The 25,847-nt window shown below is 36.9% G+C and overlaps 1 protein-coding gene across 1 annotated transcript in view; it reads left to right on the top strand.

The window, feature by feature from the left end:
- NDC80 (NDC80 kinetochore complex component) overlaps window positions 1-25,847 on the top strand; it is a 45,681-nt gene that overhangs the window by 2,714 nt on the left and 17,120 nt on the right. The window contains exons 3-12 of the mRNA XM_003262022.2: window positions 816-893; window positions 3,582-3,705; window positions 3,805-3,977; window positions 4,766-4,868; window positions 11,415-11,504; window positions 14,133-14,226; window positions 15,496-15,602; window positions 16,295-16,439; window positions 21,894-22,099; window positions 24,609-24,761. Coding sequence (XP_003262070.1) covers window positions 816-893; window positions 3,582-3,705; window positions 3,805-3,977; window positions 4,766-4,868; window positions 11,415-11,504; window positions 14,133-14,226; window positions 15,496-15,602; window positions 16,295-16,439; window positions 21,894-22,099; window positions 24,609-24,761 — 1,273 coding nt within the window. The remainder of the gene's footprint in view (window positions 1-815; window positions 894-3,581; window positions 3,706-3,804; window positions 3,978-4,765; window positions 4,869-11,414; window positions 11,505-14,132; window positions 14,227-15,495; window positions 15,603-16,294; window positions 16,440-21,893; window positions 22,100-24,608; window positions 24,762-25,847) is intronic.

The raw sequence follows: 25,847 nt of genomic DNA on the forward strand, positions 1-25,847 counted from the left end.
AAGGACACAAAATTATAGCTCAATAGAAGGAATAAGTCCTGGTGTTCTATAGCACTGTATAATGACTATAGTTAACAATAATATATTGTATAGTTTTAAATACCTAGGAGAATATTGACTGTTCCCCTATAGCACTGTATAATGACTATAGTTAACAATAATATATTGTATAGTTTTAAATACCTAGGAGAATATTGACTGTTCCCAACAAAGAAATGATGTTTGAGATGATGGATATGGTAATTACCCTGATCTGATCACTGTACATTATATGTATCGCAGCATCACTATGTACCCCATAAGTAGGTACAATTATGTGTCAATTTTTAATTTTTTCTGTTAATAATTTCAAATTAGTAAGTAATAATAATAATGATATTTAGGCCTGAAAGTATGTTCTGTGTCTTTGGGCTACAAATTTTCTATCTTGTACTTTACCTTCAGGGTTTTTTTTTTAACCTTGTTTTTACCCTTTGGAAATGCAAATTTAGGGTAGAAAATGTTTAGATAGTTATTAAAAATGAGACGAGTAAAACAGACTCTGCTGAGGTTAAAACAAAGCCTAAATCTACCAAAGGGTACATACACCAGAGGGACCTCTGCTGGTCCCCCAACATTACAAGCATTGTAACTTATAGTACCATGTTTAGCCCATTCTATTTATAACAGCTTCCATGACTGCTAAACATTTTTATGATTTTTGAATTATTTTTATAGGTAGTGGGGAAGAGTTTTTGGTTCTAATATATTTCTAAAAGTTTCTTGAGCTAATTTTGATTTTTATTTTAAAGAGTTGTTTTCTATTTTTCTTAAAGCAAAGAGAAACCAACTTTTGGAAAGTTGAGTATAAACAAACCGACATCTGAAAGAAAAGTCTCGCTATTTGGCAAAAGGTAATTATATTTTTTATTAGCTCTAATAAAGGGATTCTTATAGCCATACATTGTTGCCCTCAGAGAACAGATACATTAGATAACATGGTTCCTTTCAAGGGAAAAGTTATAATCTAGTTTTCCTCTGATTTTAAATGGTTAAAATTTTAGGTTATATCTGCTTTAGACAGTATAGCTAACACATTCAGACCACTATTTCACTGTTACAAGTAAATAGTTGACTGAAAATTCTATATCTAGCTTTCAGACACAGTGGAGTCATCGCATTTTAAAATAAGGAGTGGCCCAGGCATGGTGGCCATGCCTGTAATCCCAGCACTTTGGGAGGCCAAGATGGGAAGATTGCTTGAGTCCAGGAGTTCGAGACCAGCCTGGGCAACATGACAAGACCCTGACTCCACATTTTTTTAATTAGCCAGGCAGGCATGTAGACCAGGTGCAGTGGCTCACACCTGTAATCCCAGCACTTTGCGAGGCTGGGATGGGAGGCTGAGATGATCTTGAGTCCGAGAGTTCGAGACCACCCTGGGCAACATTGCAAGACCTTGTCTCTACAAAAAAAAAATTTTTTTTTAATTAGCCAGGTGTGTAGACCGGGTGTGGTGGCTCACACCTGTAATCCCAGCACTTTGGGAGGCCAAGGCAGGCAGATCACTTGAGTCCAGGGTTTAAGACCTAGCTGAGCAATATGGTGAAACCCTGTTGCTACAAAAAATGCAATTATTAGCCAGGGGCAGTGGCACATGCCTGTAGTCCCATCTACTTGGGAGGCTGAAGCAGGAGGATCACTTGAACCCAGGAGGTGGAAGTTGTAGTGAGCTGAGATCACACCACTGAACTCCACCCTGGGTGACAGTGAGACTCTGTCTCAAAAAAAAACTTTTTTTAATTTAAAAATTAGCCAAGCATCATGGTGCATGCCTATAATCCTAGCTATTCAAGAGGCTTAGGCAGGAGGTTTGCTTGAGCCCAGAAAGTTGAGGCTCCAGTGAGCCATGTTAGCACCACTGCACTCCAGCCTAGGCAACAGAGAAACACCCTGTCTCAAAAAAATAAATGTAAAATGAGGAAACATCATGTAGTCTGACATTTTAGTCATTTTTACAGTCTAAAAGATTAATGAGAACGCCACAGAGCTTTTGTTTTATGGGCTATATCTGTCAAAATTAACCATAGTAGAAATTAAAACTGAGAAAAATTTAAAATATGTATTCAATTTGAAATAACAACCCATTACATGGTAACATAAATGTTTTCAACTTTTAAAAAACATATTTTCAAAAATAAGACAATTTCAGTAAGAAGAGTGACGTTGTTTTACGTTTTTGCAAATCTCTTATGGCTTAATAGCAGACAGCTAGATTCTAATACTTGCTTCTGCATTTAATCTGTTACAATATCATACATCATGTTACCAGCCTCTGGAAAACTCCACTGTACACTCATGAGAGATTGAAAATGAAAAGAGCAAATAACATCTTAGTTTTATCATAAAAATAGTTTTGACTTCTCAGTGATCCCTAAACAACACTTCGAGAACAACTATCTATCTGGAGTAGGTCAGTGGTTGTCTAGGCTGCAGGTTGGAGAAGGATTGACTATTAAGGGGCAAAAGGAGACTTTGGGGGATGATAGAAATGCTCATATTTTGATTGGCAGAGGTGACACAAATGCGTATATTGTCAAACTTCATCAAATTGTATGCTTTAAACAAGTGCATTTTATTCTAAACAAATTATGTCAATAAAACTGATATTTTTTTAAAAAGTTCAACCCCAAAATTAAGACGATAAATTATATTGTTGTCTTGCCAAAACAAAATATAACTTTAAGACAAACCTGTTTCTTCCATTCTTTTGAAAATATTTAGAGATGAAGTACTTGTCACCTTTTAAAAAAGTCTCTGCCATGAAACCAATTTGGTTTCATTGGTTTAAACTTCCATTTTTGGTATTTATTTCAGTTGATGAAAAATCTTAAGGCATTTTTGTAATGTAATTCATCTCAGAGCTAAACTTTAGAGATGATAGTAATTACGAAATCTAGTATTTGTGGAGTATTCCTATAGGCCAGACATTGTTTTAAGTGCTTTATCTATATTAAATCTTTCAATCAATCCTCAGAACTGCCCTATGAGAAGGTACTGATACTGTCTGCATTTTTTTTTTTTTTTTGAGATGGAGTCTCGCTCTGTTGCCCAGGCTGGAATGCAGTGGCACAATCTTGGCTCACTGCAACCTCCACCTCGCCGGTTCAAGCAATTCTCCTGCCTCAGCCTCCCAAGTAGCTGGGATTACAGGTGCCTGCCAACACATCTGGCTAATTTTTTTTGTATTTTTAGTAGAGACGAGGTTTCACCATCTTGACCAGGCTGGTCTTGAACTCCTGACCTCGTGATCCACCGCCTCAGCCTCCCAAAGTGCTGGGATTACAGGCATAAGCCACTGTGCCCGGCCAAGTGTGTGTTTATTCTTGCCTCGTTTTACATCCTTATCTTTAACTGCTGTAACCTCATATTTTACTCTTCATTATTTGCTCCTTTTCTCTGCTTTAAATAAAAGAATTCTGTTTAGTTATAAGAATGTAATGTTTGATGTTGATGTTAAAATGCAAAACTGCCTTGAAATAATTTAGACTTGATCACAGAAGCAAATAGTTTTAACTGGCTTTTTAAAAATATATTTCCAGAACTAGTGGGCATGGATCCCGGAATAGTCAACTTGGTATATTTTCCAGTTCTGAGAAAATCAAGGACCCGAGACCACTTAATGACAAAGCATTCATTCAGCAGTGTATTCGACAACTCTGTGAGGTACTTTAGGATTTTAATCTAAACTGTGATTGTTGTCATAGGTATTTTCCAATAATTTTCCATTACAAAACATTTGGTGGTTCATAAAAATTATTGTAGTTTCTTACAGAAAATGGTTATGCACATAATGTGTCCATGAAATCTCTACAAGCTCCCTCTGTTAAAGACTTCCTGAAGATCTTCACATTTCTTTATGGCTTCCTGTGCCCCTCATACGAACTTCCTGACACAAAGTTTGAAGAAGAGGTTCCAAGAATCTTTAAAGACCTTGGGTATGCATATTTCTTATTAGTTTAGAGACATGACTGGCACACAGAGATGAAACAAATTAAATCAATTTGTAAAAAGTTTGAGTTACAGAAATAATATGTTTTAAGATGACCACTGTGGGCAATATATGTAGGATACATTGAAAAGAAAAATAGCAACTGCTTACAAAAAATAAATAAAAGTTGCTGGTGGTAGAAGCAGGAAGGATTAACAAATTGTTAGTAACTGATGAAGTTTGATGATGGATACAGATGGATTAAATACACTTTTCTTTGTTTAAAAAAAAAAACTACTCGTAGGTTATTACAGAGCAACAGAAGATAGAATATAAAGCCCTGAACTGCTGAAGTGACAGAGAATAGAAAAGACAGGCTGGATACCACAGATTTTACAGAAGCCAAAAAAAAAAAACAAACCAGGATTCACGCCTGGTAAAAACAGAGCGTGATGAAATTGAAAGTGGGAAGAATGGATTTGGAGGTGTATATATATTTGGTTTATTGGGGGTATATTGAATTTGAGGGAACAAAAATGTTTTGAGAGAGTAGTCCAGCATATTGGTTGTATAGGTCAAGTTCTGCAGCTTGGGGGATAGATGTAGAAAGTAATCTACAGAGAAATACACAGAGATTGGGATGACTAAGGATAGAATCCCAACATATCTTACCTCCAAACAAGTCAAGACTGAGTATATATGTGGAATTTTTTAAATATAACTTCTTGATTAACCATTATCTTTACTAAATTATAATAACATTAAATTAGCTTATGTTTTTCTGATTTCTCATAGGTATCCTTTTGCACTATCCAAAAGCTCCATGTATACAGTGGGGGCTCCTCATACGTGGCCTCACATTGTGGCAGCCTTAGTTTGGCTAATAGACTGCATCAAGGTATTTGATTTGTTCTTTTGAAATGTATACATGGGAAAGGGTTTTTTTCCTCAAAAAAATATTTTTCTCGCCCAGTCTTTTGACAGTATTCTCAAAGTCTGCTTCAGAGTTTTCATTTTTTCAAAGCACATTTGATTTTAAGTTTTTCAAACTATTACCACAAGGTAAAAGGAAGAGAATACCAATTGACAAGGAGATTATTTATTATCATGAGGTTTTACAACTCAAAAAAATGAGTCAATAGGAAATTCATTTTTTATTTTCCCTCATGAAATTCATTTTTACCCTTTTTAATTAAAATCCATATTCACTGCAAGAAGTTTGGAGAATACAGTGATATAACCATAATCTCCAAACTCAGACAATAACATAACACGTTTCCTTGTGATGTTTTGTTTTGTTTTGTTTTGTTTTGTTTTTGAGAGGGAGTCTCACTCTGTTGCACAGGCTGGAGTGTGGTGATCTCAGCTCACTGCAACCTCCGCTTCCCAGGTTCAAGAAATTCTCCTGCCTCAGCCTCCTGAGTAGCTGGGATTACAGGCATGCACCACCACGCCTGGCTAATTTTGTATTTTTAGTAGAGACGGGGTTCCACCATGTTAGCCAGACTGGTCTCAAACTCCTGACCTCAGGTGATCTGCCCACCTCAGCCTCCCAAAGTGCTGGGATTACAGGCCTGAGCCACCACGACCGGCCCCTTGTGATATAGTTTTAAAAGTGCGTGTTGCTGTGCAAAGTACTATATGTATATTTTTTAAACTTTTGATACATATTGACAAATTTTTCTCTAGAAAAATTAAATTGTACCAATTAAAAGCTCAACAATGTTTGAGCATACCCATTTTTCCAAACCGTAAGCATTGTTGTTTTAAAATCTTTATCAATTTAGGAGGTGAAAAATAGCTCGTTTATATATAAATGCGTGTGTATATGTGTATACGTGTGTGTTTATATATATATATTTAAACAATTTATGTTTTTATATGATTATTTTTCTTTTAACTTGCTTGTACATGGTTTTTTAGGCAAGTTTTATTTCACCATTTGCTTTTTGCTATGAATTTGAATCTTTATATATTAAACTTACTGATGGTTTTAATAGTTGGCAACACAACAAGCAAAAAAAATTGACAGCTAATTTTTTCTTATTTACATTTTTTGTTTTTAAAGGTGAACTTTTTTACATTTATTATAATATCTACTCTTTTGATTTTTTTTTGTATTGATTTGCAAGAGTGCCATTTTGCAAGTCAAAAATGGTTGAGTCAGAGAAATTAGCTCCTGTCTATATGGTGCAAGTAATTTTTTTCTCTCTCTCTCTTTTTTTTTAATTTCATGTGCTGTTTTATCTGTTCAGAAATGTGAGTTTTTAATCTAATTTAATGCAGTCTCTCCTTTTGTAGCTTCTGAGTTTCATGTCCTACTTAGTGCTAGAATTCCTAAAGCTAATACTGTTCCCCTGACATTGTCTTGGCCATCAGCAAGCCTTTAACTAAATGAAGGCAGGCACTGGGTATATATGGATTTTGACCCAGGAGCCATGCTGGTACATACAGTACCACCCATTGTCAAGAGAGTAGAATTCCAATGCCATAGCCCATTAATAAAAATCCAAGTTTCATTGACTTTATATATAACATTTATGCATTCAATTTGTCTCTCCCCAGTGATGCCCATGGACATTTGATAACTACTTTTTTGGTCTCACAATCAGATATCCCCATTGTCACTAGAACACTTAACTCTTGTTTGCCTAAGCAGCTTATGATATTGTGTGGTTGGGAGATAGCATGTGGAGCTTGTGGATTACCTGCAGTAGCTTCACTTGGGGAGGGGCCTCTTGCGATGCCTCCAAGCCCCTCTGGTTTTTTTTTTGTTTTTTTGTTTTTTTTTTCTTGAGGCGAGTCTCACTCTGTCGCCTGGGCTGGAGTGCAGTGGCACAATCTCGGCTCACTGCAACCTCCGCCTCCCAGGTTCAAGCAATTGTCTGCCTCAGCCTCCTGAGTAGCTGGGATTATAGGCACCTGCCATCACATCCGGCTAATTTTTTGTATTTTTAGTAGACATGGGGTTTCACCATCTTGGCCAGGCTGGTCTCAAACTCCTGACCTTGTGATCCGGCCACCTCGGCCTCCCAAACTGCTGGGATTATAGGCGTGAGCCATCACGCCCGGCCCTCCAAGCCCATTATTTAAGTTGGAATCCCCTCCTTTTTATATTGCTTTGCATGATGTGATGTATTAATCCATGAGAGACTGAAGGTTTCTTTTTCTAATTTTCTTTCTCATTTAACGTAAGCCTAGAAATTTAGCCATGTTTAGGAAGGCCTCTTTTCCTCCCCAATGTTTTTTAAAAAACAATTTTTCAAATTTTCTCCTAGTATTTTTATGGCTTCTTTGTGCTGTGTTTAAATCTTAATTCATCTCCAATTTATTTTAGTATAAGAAAGAGAAGGCCTTCTTTTTTAAATAATTCACTCATGTATCTCAGTCCCATTTATGGAAAAACTGATATTGGCCGGGCGCTGTGGCTCATGCCTGTAATCCCAGCACTTTGGGAGGCTGAGGCAGGTAGATCACCCGAGGTCAGAAGCTAGAGACCAGCCTGGCCAACATGACAAAACCCGTCTCTACTAAAAATACAAAAATATTAGCCGGGTGTGATGGTGCACGCCTGAAGTCCCAGCTACTTGGGAAGCTGAGGCATGAGAATCGTTTGAACCCAGGAGGTGGAGGTTGCAGTGAGCCGATATCACACCACTGCACTCCAGCCTAGACAATAGAGCAAAACTCCATCTCAAAAATAAATAAATGATATTTTCCCCACAGTTTTGAACTGTCACCAGTATGTTCTTAATTAAACCTATTTCTCTGCTCTTTTTTTTCTATCCCTGCTTCATGACCGTACTAATTCCTGTCACTTTCTAATATATTTTATCTAGAAGAGGAACATTCTTCTTTTCACAATGTTAGCTATTGTCGTATCCTCACTCTGTAAATTATTTTTTCAGATTTTAAGAAAATCTTGTGATTTTGTTATTATTGGCATAACATTGAATTTATGATAGATAAGGGGAAATTTCCATCCTGTCAATATTTAATCTTATCATATGGGAAAGTGTTAAATCTCATTTATTCATCTCTTTTGTTCCTTCAGTAAGATTTTGTTTTTGTTTTTTCGTTCTATGGTTTGTTTTTGTTTGTTTGTTTGTTTTGTTTTTTTGTTTGGTTTTTTTTTGAGACAGAGTCTTGCTTTGTCACCTAGGCTGGAATGCAGTGGCGTGATCTCAGCTCACTGCAACCTCCACCTGCCAGGTTCAAGCAATTCTCGTGCCTCAGCCTCCCAAGTAGCTAGGATTACAGGTGCCCACCACCACACCTGGCTAATTTTTGTATTTTCGGTAGAGACAGGGTGTCACTATGTTGGCCAGGCTGATCTTGAACTCCTGACCTAAGGTGATCCACCTGCCTCAGCCCCCCAAAGTGCTGGGATTACAGGCATGAGCCACCATACCTGGCCATGTAGTTTTCTTAATATCAAACAACATATTTTTTATCAATGCCATGTGTTTTGTTACTATGATGAACACACTTTCTCTTTTTTTAATTCTATTTCTATGGTGATTGTTACTAAAAGAATTCTTTGTGTTTACTACCCTTATTGAATTGCTTTATTACAACTACTGTTCTCAGTTGATTTCTATTACTAACCAGTGTTTTTAAATTAAGTATTTTTCATTGTATCATTTAGTATGATGTATTCAGTAGAAGATAATACTTTTCGTGTTGAAGTTTATTCACTTTTATCAAGAATGATCTTTGAAGGTTATCCTATGCTTTTGCAGGATGTATTGAGAGTATTGTTATTATCTTGACCTATTGATCTAATATGTTGATTTCCTAATGACCTCTATTTGTTCATTGTTTATTATTCATTTATTATGCTCCTAAATTGTTCATGCTTTGTAAATACGCTTTGATTTCCTATCTCACTATGCCTCCTTGCACAGAACTTGGCACATAATCAGTCCTGATTACAGTGTCTAAGTGATAATAATTTAGCTAAAGTTACCATGTCTTCTCTACTAAGGACCATAAATAGGAGGGTTGCATACACTGCAGGAGCATCTTGTTAGCCTTTTGGTTAGTGATCGAAGTGGACTTGGGCCTGACTTATCCCAGATCCCTCTGCGTCCTTTTCCTCCTCTGATGTTTCACAATATTAAGAAGTGGTGTTATAGTGGAAAACACCACCTTTAGATGAAAACATGATTCAAATGTATACTTTTTATATCTATAATTACAGGTTGAAACTATTTCAACCAGTCTTCCTAGTTCACAATTCTTCAGTCCTTTCAGTAGTCTTTTCTATAGCTCTTGGGGATCTGTATGTCCCTGTGTAAGGCTCTCCGTGAATCTTGCAAAGTAGCAAGAGTTTTCATAAGGACCTTGACAAGGTGAGAGAAACTGTCTTTACCCTGATGACAAGATATAAGATTCTGTTCCTTATCTTGGGTTCTACCCTACATGTCTTTCAGACTTTATTAAATCTGTGTGTTGGCCGGGCGCGGTGGCTCATGCCTGTAATCCCAGCACTTTGGGAGGCCAAGGTGGGTGGATCACCTGAGGTCAGGAGTTCGAGACAAGCCTGGCCAATATAGTGCAACCCCATCTCTACTAAAAATGCAAAAACTAGGCATGGTGACAGGCACCTGTAATCCCAGCTACTCAGGAGGCTGAGGCAGGAGAATCGCTTGAATCCAGGAGGCAGAGGTTGCAGCGAGCCAAGATCACAGCCACTGCACTCCAGCCTGGGCAACAGAGGGAGACTCCATCTCAAAAAAAAAAAAAATCTGTCTGCCACCTGAGGCCTTGTCGAAAAAAGGCAAGGTAGAAGACCCAGTTGTTAGAGCTCTTCTGCATCCGCCTTAGATAAACAAAGAATCTTCTGAATGCCTTTAGAATAGGACAGGGGTAGCAGGGCAAGCAACTCTAGGCTAAGGACATTGTCTCCCTGAGAAATCCTGTATGCGAAACCCGATTCTTCTTTTAGGTACTCCTAGAGCATAGTCCTTTTCTTAGAAGTTAGTATTCTTATACTTAGTGTTCATTATACTATTAGATACATATTGATATCTTGGCCAGGTGCAGTGGTTCATGACACCTGTTATTCCCTGCACTTTGGGAGGCCAAGGCGGGTGGATCACCTGAGGTCAGGAGTTCGAGACCAGCCTGGCCAACATGGTGAAACCCCGTCTCTACAGAAAATATAAAAATTAGCCAGGCATGGTGGCTCATGCCTGTAATCCCACGTACTCCAGAGGCTGAGACAGGAGAATCACCTGAACCCGGGAGGCAGAGGTTGCAGTGAGCCAAGATTGCACCAGTGCACTGCATCCTGGGTGACAAAGTGAGACTCCATCTCAAAAAAAAAAAATACATATTTATATCTAGATATCTATATATCAAGATAATAGATATTAATAGATATATATCTAGTATATCTGCATTTATATCTACACATATATATAGCAATTTCATTGAAATATTCTATTTTTTCATGTTTTAAATGTTATATTTTTAAAAGAAGATATAAAAACAGGCATTCCAAAATGGAATTTCTATGCCTTAAAAACCTTTAACTATTTTCCTTTTGGCTTGTCAATTTTAAACATGTGAATGTTTTGCTATAATTTATGTCATCACTTTCAATTTAAACTATTGTATTTCTAAAGATTTTCTATTGTAAAATTTCATCTAAAGTTCATATTGTACATACTGAATAAGTTACTCGATTAACATTTGAGCACCAAAATTGAGCTCAAAGAGAAAAATTATTATTGGCTTACCTTTTATGTGGCAATTCTGTTTTGGATTCTTAGTTAAAATTGCATTAAAATGTGTATATTTACTCTCAATGGGTTAATAGCAGCATAAAGGTCAACATTTTTCTCTGTAGAACAGAGGTAAATATAGAATCCATCCTTTCTAGATCCTGAAGAGTTTAGTTACTAAACAAAAGGGTTTTGAAATTATCAAAAGGGGCCGGGCGCGGTGGCTCATGCTTGTAATCCCAGCACTTCGGGAGGCCGAGGCGGGCGGATCGCGAGGTCAGGAGATCGAGACCACGGTGAAACCCCGTCTCTACTAAAAATACAAAAAAAAAAAATTAGCCGGGCGTGGTGGCTGGCGCCTGTAGTCCCAGCTACTCGGAGAGGCTGAGGCAGGAGAATGGCGTGAACCCGGGAGGCGGAGCTTGTAGTGAGCCGAGATCGCGCCACTGCACTCCAGCCTGGGTGACAGAACGAGACTCCGTCTCAAAAGAAAAAAAAAAAAAAAAAAGAAATTATCAAAAGGATACCTTCAAATTGTTTTATTCGAAAGAAAGTCAAAAGTGTTAATGTTCAATATAATAACCTATCAAAAGAGACTTTTAGTTACACAATAATGTAAATGCTTCTAAAATTGACACTAAAAACAGAATTTGCCAAAAATGAAAGGTGCATTTTTCAAATCAACTTGCTTTTCTTGCTTGTGTACTAATTAGATACATACTGCCATGAAAGAAAGCTCACCTTTATTTGATGATGGGCAGCCTTGGGGAGAAGAAACTGAAGATGGAATTATGCATAATAAGGTACCATATATTATCATAAACTGTAATAATGAATTGCCTTGATGTTATTGTGTCGCTATTGGATTTAATACAGGTGCCTCTCAACTTATGATAGAGTAATAAACTGACTATAAGGTGAAAATATCATGTCAAAAATGCATTTAATACACCTAACTTGCCAAACGTCATAGCTTAGCCTAGCCTACCTTAAACATTCTCAGAACAATTAAACTAGCTTACAGTTGGGCAAAATTATCTAACAGAAAGCATATTTTATAATAAACTATTGAATAGCTCTTGTAATTTATTGAATACTCTACTAACAGTGAAAAACAAAAAGGTTGTATGGATACTTGAAGGATGGTTTCTACTCCATTGCTTTCACACCATCAGAAAGCTGAAAAATCTAAAGTCAAACCGTCGTTAAGTCAGGGATTGTCTATATATTCTTTTGTAGAGTTGTCTTTTTGCTTCCTGAAAACATTCTAAATTTGATTTTTTTTAATATTAACGGATCTGTTTGAATCACATTATAATTTCTTAAAATTAACTAGGCACAAAAATTTGAAAATGTTAACTAAGTAAAAATGGGAGGGGATTGGAATTAAATCATAACATGTTGTTATATGTTATAGACGTAATGTTTCTTTTCCTCCTTTATGTTGTAGAATGAAGATATCAATATTGGCAACATTATTTTAATGTAATTCTTTGTCAGTATAAAACATAATAGGTTGAGTCTTAAGATATTGCACGTAGGTAGGTTGTTTATTTTGTTTCGACCTTTTTCATTAGACATATTGCCGCTTAGCTTGGAGTCACCACTTCCAAAAGTGGTTGAGATAAAAGAAATATTAAGATTATACATTAATATTTCCTGGCATACATAAAAAACCAGTCATCACACGGGCCACTTAGAAGAAAAACTATTCTCTGTTCTAATTCTAACCTTCATTCTTTGAAACTTTTGTCACAAAAGAAAAGTGGGAATAATTTCAGTCCCATCTTTTATGACTGCCTGGGATGTAGTTCAAAGATACATCAACTGACTAGTATTGGCATCATTGCCTTTTTCTTTTTAACAAAAAATAAACATGTGCCTTTACTACTTCAACAATGATCCCAGCTGGAAAGGCTCCTAGAAAACCTTTGATCCTACCCTTGAGAAAATTAGCCTCCCACATTGCAATATGTATATTGGGCTGCCTCTAATTGCCCCTCAGTTTTCACCCAAGTACATTACAACATCTATTAAGTATTAAATGTCTTGCCAGACACAGTGGCTTACACCTGTAATTCTAGCATTTTGGGAGGCCGAGGTGGGCAGATTGCTTGAGCTCCAAAGTTCAAGACCACCCTAGGCAACATGGCGAAACCCCATCTCTACAAAAAGTACAAAAATTAGCTGGGTGTGGTGGTGCATGCCTGTGGTCCCAGCTACTCGGGAGGCTGAGGCTGCAGGATCACTTGATTCCAGGAGGTCAAGTCTACAGTGAGCCAAGATCATGTCACTGTACTCTAGCATGAGTGACAAAGTGAGACCCTATCTCAAAAAAAAGTGTTAAATGTCTTGACATCCACCCTAAAGGTTAAAAATTATTCTTGCTCTCTGAGCTATTATAGCTATTATTTCAAATGACAATATATAGAGAAGCACATGGGAAATTATAAAGTACTGTTTGTAATTAAAGAAAGTTGTCAGAGTATCTGGCTTCACAAGATTCTGATACTCAGCTTTGTGGGTCCACAAACTCAATATTTTTAAACCTATAAGATCAAAATTGACCAAGCTTATGGAAACTGATTCAGTCCTACCAAATTCACAGCAACTGATCTGAAGGAGAATGAAAATGTATGAATTTACCATCAGTGATACACCTTTCCAGTTACAGGAATACTCAGACTACCTATTCAGGGTACTCACTTCAAGGTCACTTTAATAAGCAACGAATTAGCACAAAGAGAATTGGTTTGTCTGGAGGGATATTTACTTCATCTAGGCTATGGAAAATTCTGATCATCCATTCTTGCCTTCTCATAAAGTCTACATTCTCAGTGACCAAAACATCTCATGAATGCAAAATATAGTGTTATTTTCTCTTGGATAAATGTTAAGAATTCTAGTATTATACTGTTTAGATTGCTACTCGTCATGAAACTCATTTTTTAGCCTAAAGTTACAGTGTAATTGTAGCCTTCATTAATTCATTTGGGTTTTTACAATTAGACCTTATGAATTCAACTGGACTTAGATGATCAGCAGTTTATTTAAATTTTTCATCAGGTTCTTTATTCCTAAAGATGATTAAGTTTGTGCATTTTATGTTGAGTTACATTTATTAATAAGCTTCCTTGTTTGTTTGACCTTCTCAAACTTCTGAAGGTATGGCTTACTGTTTTTAAATATTGCCTTTATCCAAATTTAAGTGTTATTTTATTCTCATTATTCATATTTAGAAGTAGCAGACTAAATAAGTCTGTATAGCATAATTATATAGCCTAGGTTTTTGTCTCTTATTTATAGGTTCATCTGACTAGTTAGTATTTCTGACTATTTTTTAAATTCAAATTTAAATTTCCACCTAGAAAAGTGAAACAAACCAAATAGAGAATCATGACTTTGTTTTTAAAATCTGCTTAACCCCATAGTTGTTTTTGGACTACACCATAAAATGCTATGAGAGTTTTATGAGTGGTGCCGACAGCTTTGATGAGATGAATGCAGAGCTGCAGTCAAAACTGAGTAAGTGTTCTCGTTCTTAGGGTGCTTGCTTTTGGTCATTTCACTCTGCTCATGGAGTGGTAATTTATTTACCATATCCAATGTTCACAGGAGCTACTTACTTTAAATGTATCTGGATGCCTACTGATTTTTATCTTTGTGGTTTCTTTGGTGGAGAGAAATTAAGCCAAAAGAATACTAGTGTTGGAGCCAGACCTGAGGCCAGACCTCTTACTGTCTGTGGGGCCTTAATAAAATACTTGACCTATCTGACAAAGTTTAGCAGCAGTAGATGACAGTATAATAAAGTACCAAACACACTACCAGAAGCATAGACGATCATTAGCAAATGTTATTCCTCTTGGGGGATAATATCCCTATGTTGTCCTTGCTTACAAATTAAAGCACCAATTAGTCGAAAGAACTAAGGTCTCTTTCAAAATTTGTGGCAAAAAGTTAACAAGACATTATACTTCCAAATATGTAAGGAAAATCTTTTTTTTTTTTTTACTCATTTACAACCTAGTGACATACAGTATTTACTAGCTAACTCTAAAACATTCCAGAGGTATTATTTTACATTTTCGTTCTTTCTATTGAAATAGTCTTGTATATAAAATGCCAAAATGGAAGGTAAAGTAGATAAATGGAGGTGAAGCTATTCCTCCAAAGACAATGGAATCAATCACTTTGCTAGTATTAGCACAAAAGGTGAAAGCATTCCCTTATAGTCCCCTGGGACTGTATCTTCCTGAAGAGTAACCAGGACAATTTCAGCTTGTTCACATGGGAGAGGGAGCAAAATAAATGGCCTTGTTTTAAGCGAGGAAAACTTAGAGTGATCGAAACATCTAGTGAATAATTTGATATTTCTGTATGTAATTAACCAAGCATAAAAACTGCATTCATTCATTCAAATAAATATTTATTGTATACCTACTATGTGCCAGCCACCATTTAGGCACTGAGGATACAGTAATGAATAGGATAAAAACCTCTGCCCTTATGAGCTTACATTTTAGTAGACAGAAAGAGGAAAATAATGAAATGAGCAACTTTAAGTCAAATTGTGATAAGTGCTTTGGAGAAAAATCAAGCAGGACAAGGAGAGTCGAAGTACAGTGGAGTAATGGAAAGGGTTTGCTGTTTTACAAGGATGGGATGTACTTCACTAATAGTGTTTTGGGCAGAGACCAGAAGGAAGTGAGGGAGGGAGTAATGGTGAAAACTTGGGAAAGAATGTTCTAGGCAGATTTGAGGTCTTAAAAAGCTTTCGGATTTTGTCTCCAGAGGATTTATTTAATGTGGATGCTTTTAAGCTGGAATCATTAGAAGCAAAAAACAGAGCATTGAATGAACAGATTGCAAGATTGGAACAAGAAAGAGAAAAAGAACCGGTTAGTAAACATGTTTACACACTTACTTGAGAGCTCTTTTAGACTTTTTGGTGTCCTTCGATATTAGCTGTCTTTATCAAAATTTTAAAAAATAGATTAACAAATTAAGCTTCTTAAAAGTTAAATTTTCACATAGAAACTCCCAATGAAAACATGTTTGGTATCTGTGGAGCCTTGTTTTCCCTTGTGGTCTATCAGTCTTAGACTAATGGTACTCTGAATATGATGAAAGATTCTACTTACATAAAACCAAAAGTACTTTTGAACAAAGCCCAGTGTTATATACCTCTAGGGAGCATTACTCACAAGAAGCCCTGAGTTTTGGAGGTAGTACAAAAGGAATGGCTAATAAATGGATTTATATAGTATATTGTATCCTGAGTTTTCTAAAAGCTAAATATTAATATCCAGATATCTAACTTTATTTTCTGCATTATTGGTGAAGCACTCAAACTGTTGTTGTAAAATACCAGATTTTAAATGTTTGTGCTTTTTCAACTCTAGCAATTTTTTTTTTCTATTTCAAACTGACGGTATAGTCCCCTTTTAGTTCTTTTGACTTCCTCTAAAAATGAAAGGAAATCTCAAATCTACCTCTGTCTAAAATAAATTTAAATAATATTGCTTTACTTTAAAATAAAATATGGAATGGTTATTGAAAATAACTAAAGTTATATTCTTTTCCCTTAAAGAATCGTCTAGAGTCGTTGAGAAAACTGAAGGCTTCCTTACAAGGAGATGTTCAAAAGTATCAGGCATACATGAGCAATTTGGAGTCTCATTCAGCCATTCTTGACCAGAAATTAAATGGTCTCAATGAGGAAATTGCTAGAGTAGGTAAGCAGAGCTAATGCTAAAAGACTGGGATGCGAACCTGTGTGGGATTTGTCACATGTAAAAACAGCTTTGTTATCCACATCTTTTGTTTTTCTGTGGTACATGCCTAGAGCAGGCTACCAAGTTTTCAGTGTGTTTCGTATTTGTTTCCTAAGGCTGCTGTCACAAGTTTGGATGGCTTAAAACAACAGAAATGTATTCTCGCACAGTCCTAGAGGCTGTTCCAGCAGATCTGCATCCCTCCAAGGACTCAGGGAGGATCTATTCCTTGCCTCTTGCAGCTTTTAGTGGCTAGCAGCATTACTGGACTATGTTCACATCACTCCGATCTCTGCCTCCACCTTCACATTGCCTTCTCCTCTATGTGTTTATACTCTACTACCTGTGTGAAATATCTCCCTCTGCCTCTATCTTATAAGGACATTTAAGATGAGATTTAGGGCCCACCTGGATAATAATACAGGGCTATCTCTCCATCTCAAGATACTTAATCGCATCTGCAAAGACCCTTTTCCCAAATAAGGTAATTTCACAGTTGCCAGAGATAGAACTTTATATATTTAGGTGGCCGTTGTTCAACCTACTACTCTTACATGTTTTCAAGCATTTGGCTTTTTGAAGCCAAGAAGGGCCTAACCTAAGAAAACATGCTGCCTGAATATAGAAATATATAAAAATTATATACAAATATATACTGTATTCCACTTTGTAATTAATAAGCCAGATAAACCAGATTCTTTTGTTTTTTTGAGATGAAGTCTTGCTATTTTGCCCAGGCTGGTCTTGAACTCCTGGGTTCAAATAATCCTCCCACTTCAGCCTCCCACATAGCTGGGACTGTAATAGGTGGGCTCCACCATGCTTGGCTCTGATAAGCCAGATTCTTGATCTCTGCCTGCCTCAGTCTGCTATAACTGGCTGTCCTCCATCACTACTGCCTAAGCAGCTCAGCAGCTGAAACTGATTGAAAATCAGAATTAAAGCTGCAAGTACTACAGTTCTTGGGGAAAAGAGCAACTAAAGAAAGCTCTTTTATGTCTTATGTCTTGTAAGCTTACTTTCATAAACACAGCAATCTTAATCATAAAATTCTGTAAAACACTGTGGCACATGCAATTGCTTGATTCTTCTGCAGTGCCTGAAGGAGAGTAAAGAAAGGTATCTACAAGTCACAGAGCCACTGGGCTGTACTTTTAAAAATAAATTTATTGACAACTATACTATTTTCCCAGGACTTCGCCTACTTCTGTTTGTTTCTTTTGGGATTTTGCCAGCTGTGTCTGTCCCATGTGGGAGTTGTATACATGGCCCTTAGGAGATTTGATTTAACTCTTAGTCTATGGAGTATTGATTGTCAACTCAAGACTAGTAATTATCAGGGTTATTTGCTGAATCTGTTTATTTTTTTTTTCCAAATAACTGATTTTTATATATATATATAGGATTTGCTCTAAACCAACTCTTTAAATATATTAACTACTTTACACTTGGCCCCTAATCAATGTCCTTTGTTTATTCTCCATGATGACAAAGAAGCTTGGACTAAATTATTATTATAACAATTTTTATAATGCAATTAATCAAAACTTTTTTTTTTTTTTGAGATGTAGTCTTGCTCTGTCACCCAGGCTGGAGTGCAGTGGTACCATCTCGGCTCACTGCAACCTCCGCCTCCCGGGTTCAAATAATTCTCCTGCCTCAGCCTCCTGAATAGCTGGGATTACAGGTGCACGCCACGATGCCCAGCTACTTTTTTGTATTTTTAGTAGAGATGGAGTTTCACCATGCTGGCCAGGCTGGTCTCAAACTCCTGACCTCATGATCTGCCCGTCTTGGCCTCCCAAAGTGCTGGGATTGCAGGTGTGAGCCACAGCACCTGGCCTTTAATCAATACTTTCTAATACTAATACTTTATCTTTCTTGTCAGCATATGATCAAGAGAATTGTCATACATCCTTCTTGTTCTTGTGAGAACTTTTTCTGATAGCTGCAAATTCAGTAGGTGAGAGAGAAATACTTAATCATTTGCCATTCCAGAGTGATTTAGTTTGAGACATTAATTTTATAACTGTTTATCTAAGATGTTTTTATTCTATGAGCATTTGAACTTTCTTGATTATGTAAAGCCATTCATGGCATGAGTGGATGAGACATATTTAAATTTTATTTTGTTTTTGTTTTGTTTTGTTTTGAGAGACAGAGTGTCACTCTGTTGCCCAAGCTGGAGTAGAGTGGCTCAATCTTGGCTCACTGCAACCCCCACCTCCTGGGTTCAAGCAAGTCTCCTCCCTCAGTTTCCCAAGTAGCTGGGACTACAGGCTTGCACCACCATGCCCAGCTAATTTTCATTTTTTTTTAGTAGAGACAGGGTTTCACTATATGTTGGCCAAGCTGCTCTCAAACTCCTGACCTCAGGTGATCCACCCACCTCAGCCTCCCAAAGTGCTGGGGTTACAGGCATGAGCCACCACACCCAGCCATAAATTTTATATATATTATATGTTGTGGATTTTTTGTGCAGACGTCTGTGATAAATGCGTAAAGTTTTACTTTATCTAACCATGAATTTGCTTTAAGCTCACTGTGTTGCAAATAGGTTGTAACAAACCAAGATACCAAAATACCAATCCTCTCCACCCTTAGGATGACTCTCTTGACTCCTTGGTCATCCTCATCCTTTCTTCCCAGTCTGCTATAAAAATGCTATCATATTCTATATAGGCCATGAGTCACAGAAGGCTGGAAAACACTACTGGTAAACAGAGAAAGCAAAAACCTAACCAGTTTGGTATGGTTATCACTGAAAATGTCAGTAAAATATGAATAAACTCTGGGGGGGTGGTGTGTGTGTGTGTATCTTTTTTTTTTTTTTTTGAGTCAGAGTCTCAGTCTGTCACCCAGCCTGGAGTGCAATGGCACAATCTCAGCTCACTGCTACCTCCGTCTCCTGGGTTCAAGCGATTCTCCTGCCTCAGCCTCCCCAGTAGTTGGGACCACAGATGTGTGCCACCACGCCTGGCTAATTTTGTATTTTTAGTAGAGACAGGGTTTCACCATGTTGGCCAGACTGGTCTCGAAATCCTGACCTCAGGTGATTCACCTGCCTCGGCCATAATAAGTCTTATCTCATTTTTTCACATAGTATAAATTATATTCTTATGCAGGACTGCATTAAGACCCGGTAGTTCTTAAACAATGTTACCAAATAACCACATATCCCAAAGGCAGACAGTCTTCACAGTGTACTTTTACCTCATTGAAGTTGAAGCTGTTCTTTTACGATATTTTTCCACTTCAATGTGAAGTAGACTGTTAAGATTTCATTAGGGGTTTAATTATGTGTCCTTTTAAAGAAAAAATGGTTTCGACAATTCTTCCACAATTCATAGTCCTCAGACAATAACTTTTTTTGTAAATCATATAGTCCAACTATGTTTTGAATAACCAGATGCTCTTTAGTAGATGAAATCTCTCAATGCGACTGTAATAAATAAGCATCTGTATCCTGATTCTTATTTATGGCATCTCATCATATACCAGTATATCCTGGAACCAAAGTAAGATGATTTTCCTATGGATTTCCTACAATCCACTTAATTGTTTTAAAACAATATTTCTATCATTTATAATTTCTGTTTGGATGATAATTCTGACCACCACCTTTTTATGACTGCTTGAAGCTAGTTTATTTTATTTTATTTTATTTTCCCAAGACAGAGTCTCACTCTGTCTCCCAGGCTGGCGTGCAGTGGCACAATCTCGGCTCACAGCAGCCTCCGCCTCCCAGATTCAAGTGATTCACATGCCTCAACCACCCGAGTAGCTGGGATTACAGGCATGCGCCACCATGCCCAGCTAATTTAGTAGAGACAGAGTTTCACCATGTTGGCCAGGCTGGTCTCAAACTCCTGACCTCAGGTGATCCGCCTGCCTCAGGGCTTCCCAAAGCCCTGGATTATAGGCGTGAGCCACCGCACCTGGCCATTGAAGCCAATTTAATCAACTATTACATACTCTTCAAATTTGCTTTTAAGCAGTGACTTTACTAGCAGTAACAAGTGTACTGGCTTTCTTCTGTAAACTGTTGGTAAGCACAAGAAGGCAATCTACCACAACTCCAAGTTCTTCTATCCTCACCAAAGAAGCTACAAGTTCACTTATGCTTCTCTTTCTCCAGAAAGTTAAAGCTACATTCAATGAGCTTTTTCAGAAAAAAATCAACAGTTTTCCTGCTGAACAAAATTTTGGCCATTGTTTCATGGTCCTGAGAAACCTTAGAAAAAAACCCACTATATTTTGATGATGGGTTTTCTGTTTGGGAAGAACCAGAATCATTGGAATTAACCAAATATGTGTGACTCAACTGTCATGGCTTAATTTTTCAGGCAGGTAGCCTGCACAAGTCAGTTCATTTTCTTATTTGCCATGGCACAATCCCCACTTCTAGGCAACTGTTGTTTCTGTAACAAGAATTTAGAAACGGATGATTAACTTTCTGAAATAGACTGCCTTATGTGGTTTAATCTGGGCTTTTCACACCTTGTCCACCTGTTCTGTTTATGTAAGCAGCCAACTGTTTTGGAGACTTCTTAACCTTCTTCATGTTTTGTTAGTGAAATTAGAGATCCTTTTTCTAGGAAGGTCAATGGAGTGATCCTCGATATTACAAAATGTTCCATTTTTTTCACATTGTGAGTTTCAAATGTCATGTTCTCTTTTTTTTTTTTTTTTTTTTTTTTTTTTGAGACGGAGTCTTTCTCTGTCCCCCAGGCTGGAGTGCACTGGCGCGATCTCGGCTCACTGCAAGCTCCGCCTCCCGGGTTCACGCCATTCTCCTGCCTCAGCCTCCCGAGTAGCTGGGATTACAGGCGCCCGCCACCACGCCCGGCTAATTTTTTGTATTTTTTTTAGTAGAGACGGGGTTTCACCATGTTAGCCAGGATGGTCTCGATCTCCTGACCTCGTGATCCGCCTGCCTCGGCCTCCCAAAGTGCTGGGATTACAGGCTTGAGCCACTGCGCTCAGCCTAGAATGTCCCTTGGCCCCATGCAGAGCCATTCAGATGTGGATGCATGCATGAACCCAGGATTCTTAATGGCAGTCATTATTTATGAAGCCCCATTTTTTTTCATGTAGTACTTTTTGAAAACCATTGCAAGCTAATAGGGAAATAAGTTTCTTAACATAAAACTTTAATTGTCTTATCTTCCAGAATGTTATAAACAAAGTAAGATCAAAAAGAATTATCCCAAAAAATGAGAATATATATATATATGTATGAGACTTGGAAATTTTTCTATGTATAAACTATATATAAAAACATATATATAATATATATATACACATATGTATATGACTTGGAAATTTAGATATCTTAGCTCTATTACATGATGGCATCTATTTCTTTGTAGGAATTGAAGATACATTAAAAATTTGGTTTTTTTTCCTACACAGAACTAGAATGTGAAACAATAAAACAGGAGAATACTCGACTACAGAATATTATTGACAACCAGAAGTACTCAGTTGCAGACATTGAGCGAATAAATCATGAAAGAAATGAATTGCAGCAGACTATTAACAAATTAACCAAGGACCTGGAAGCTGAACAGCAGAAGTTGTGGAATGAGGAATTAAAATATGCCAGAGGCAAAGAAGCGGTATGTCATACCATTTCCAGAGTGGCAACTCATCATAGCTGACCTTTCTAAAGGTCTGTCCCAATTAAGAAGAAGTCAGTGGGTAGAGTAAATTGGCTTAAGAGGTAAAACATTAGCATTGACATTTTAATGAAACACTCATCCCTTTACGTCAATTCAGTAACATCCCAATTTCTCTCAAATTTAAGATAAGTTATATTTCATAACCCAACGAAAAAGTAAACAAAAAAGTCTCTAAAACTATGAAAATAATGTTCATATGTCCCACTCCTTTTACTCTGTAGAAGAGGAAATGAGTCCTTCATTCACCTATTCGCTACTTAAACATTAAGATTGAACATCTGCTGTGTGTCACTTATGCTAGGCATAGAGGAAATAAAGATAAAACACTGGCTTTCCCCTCAAAAACTTCCAACTGAGTTTGCATTTACTCCCATGAAATGAGACCTCTAATAGATGTTTGGTGCACAGGGTACTGAGGAAACATATAGTATACCTAGCCCAAATTTAGTGTACATGGTATGGAGAGATGGCTGCGAGGTTTTTAGAAGAGAATTTCTTAAAGAGGGAACAACTGAACTGAATTGGGAAGTATAGGGAAGGGTTAGCATGGCACAGGTAGGGGATTTGCCAAAGAATTATGTATAGGAAAGTTCAGAGACAAAACAGTCTGAAGTGTAAGTTTTTCATACAGCTGGAGCTTAATAGCAAGTGGGACAGAGCAAGAGATGAGACTCAAGAGATAAGCATAGACCAGAGGATGCAGACTCTTTTCTTGTTTAGAAGTTTGGACTTTATCCAGAAAGCTCTAAGAAGGCCCTAAAATTTTTAAACAGGTGTGGTTTCATCTCAGAAAGATCTTATTTCTGATAAGGTGAAAATCTGTGGCAGCAATCTAATAAGAAATTACTACCATTCTCTAAAAGATAGTAAGGATTCAGTCCGGGTGCAGTGGCACACGCCTGTAATCCCAGCACTTTGGGAGGCCAAGGCAGGTGGATCATCAGAAGTATGACTTCGAGACCAGCCTGCCCAACATGGCGAGACCCCGTCTTTACTGAAAATACAAAAAGAAGCCAGGTGTGGTGGCATGTGCCTGTAATCCCAGCTACTTGGGAGGCTGAGGCAGGAGAATCGCTTGAACCCAGAGGCAGAAGTTGCAGTGAGCCGAGATCGCACTATTGCACTCCAGCCTGGGCAAAAATAGCAAAACTCTGTCTAAAAAAAATAAATAAATGAAGTTAAAGACAGTAAGGATTCAAAGAAGTAGGTAGATTCTGACAACTTAGAGGTAGAGTGAATGAGACTTGATGAAAGCGGGAGGAAGTGGTTGCCCTGTCTGGCTTGGGTAATTGGGCAGGTGCCACTCACTCAGGGGGAGAAGAGAAGGAAGAAGTTGTGAGACAGGAATGGGGATGGATGTGTTACATCCACGTCCAAGTGAAAATAGGTAATAGGCTGTTATATATATGGGTCTGGACCTCGGCATGAGACAAGCCAATTATTCAACTTAATTTCAATGTTATGGGTAATACATTACCAATTTAGCCAACATTTAATGTATAAGTAATAAGCCCAAAATTTAATGTATAAGTAATATTGCTTTTGAGATCTAATGCATTTTTGGAAATTGCAAATTGATTAAGCAAGTTCCAATATGTGCTCTTACCATTGCATTCCTTCACTCAAATTGATTTTTATGGATGGGTAATAACAATGAGAAACGAAGTATGCGTTTAATGGAGGAAGCAGATTAAAAACAAGTTGCCTAGACTCTGCAAATTCATTTATTCAATCAAATATTAAGTATCTACTATATGCCAAGCACTGTTCTAGGTGCTGAGGATAGAGCTGTTTTCATGGAACTTATATTCAGGAAGTGGAGATGAACAAATATATGTCAGGTAGTGATGATGGCTATGAAGAAAAATAAAACAAAATAAGCATTTAAAAGAATTAGGGGGCTATATTAAGGGAAAGCCTTTCTGATGACCTTATTTGAACAGAGCCCTGAAGGAAGAAGGAAGGAGAGCAGAAATGTGAAATATATTACTAAAATATTTTTATCAATACAGTTAAAATAACATTTTCAGACATAAATGATTACATTCTACTTACTTTGGATATATGAAATGTTTTAATTTGTACATTGACAAAACTAAGGTTGGTTTGTTTTACATATTTCATAATCTCTTTATCTGGCACTTCAAAAAGTAAATTTTAGTTAATACCTAAATATGGACTCTTATTCCAAGCTGTCATATAAATGGAAGATAGTAGTACATTACACACCAATTGATAGTCTTAATTATTCTGTAAATTTAAGTGTTACTAAAACCTTATCTTCTTTGTATATTTTAAAACTGCTACTCTTACTGCTAAAGATTACTGAATTAGTAAACTACTAAAAATGGTGTGATATGTTTTGTATAAAATTGCAGAAATGCCAATTGAAAAAAACATGGAATGGGGCTGCTTTAACATTTCTTTTTGTGTTCTCTTCTTACAGATTGAAACACAATTAGCAGAGTATCACAAATTGGCTAGAAAATTAAAACTTATTCCTAAAGGTGCTGAGAATTCCAAAGGTTATGACTTTGAAATTAAGTTTAATCCCGAGGCTGGTGCCAACTGCCTTGTCAAATACAGGGCTCAAGTTTATGTAAGTAATCATGACTACTTTTAAGATTTTTTAATTCTGTGATTGGTATCTCTAAGAGTTTGAACTTTGGCATGTTCATAACCCAGTACTAAACAAAGGAATAAAACACTGAAACTGTATCTTCTTTCTTCTTGATCATAGAAATCTTCAACTATCCAGTAAAAAAAAATGATTACATATAAAATAGATGCCAGTACTATAAAGACAAAGAGGGCCTAACCCTTATTGTCAAGTTGCTAATGATCCCCCCAGAGGAGAAAGACATAAATAAATGCTATATATGTGCTTAATTAGAAGTCTTTATAAGTTACAGTGAAAAGATCAGTTCTTCCCATGTAGCAAAAAAGACTCTGGAGATGGTAACCGTGGAATGAAATCTTGAAAGATGAGGCATTTATAGGAAGGGTCTGTAGAAAGAATTCCAGGCACAAGGGCACACATGAAGGCATAAAATGTGTTAAGAGTACTAAGAACACTGGTAATCAACAAGGAGAAATTGGTGCCTAATTTTAAAATATGGCCAAGGAATTAATTTTGGGAAGAAAATTTTTAAATAGCTCTATTGTAACTTGTCAGTTATTTATAGATTTTAGTATTTGAGTTGCCCCTAAAAATGCCAGTTTTCAAAATACTTCAGTTTTGAATAGAATAATGTTTATTAAAGTCAAAAGCTATACATTTTTCCCTTGAGAATTATTCATTTAACAAGTATTTATTGAGTGCATAGTATGTTCCAGACCAGCTGCGTGTTGGAGATAAAATATCAAGAAACATACATCCCTACTTTACCAGAGATAACAGTTTGTGAGTGGACAGACATTGATTAAATCAAGCTATAGTCATTTTCAATAGAAAAGATACATCCAGTAAACATTTAGTCTATTACTAATCTATCTATAGATAGGCAGGCAGAGTTTGCTCACCACTGTTTTGAGTAGTTTGACATGGCTAATGCAAGAAAATAATTACATGAATCACATTCTTGTAGAAAAGATTACACAATGCAAAAAGAAGAATGAATATGCTCAAGGAGAAATTTTGCTTTCATCTCTAGAAATAGTTTTACATAATAATAGAACAATAAAA

Source organism: Nomascus leucogenys, chromosome 4, assembly GCF_006542625.1.
Source record: "Nomascus leucogenys isolate Asia chromosome 4, Asia_NLE_v1, whole genome shotgun sequence".
Classification (NCBI taxonomy): domain Eukaryota; kingdom Metazoa; phylum Chordata; class Mammalia; order Primates; family Hylobatidae; genus Nomascus; species Nomascus leucogenys.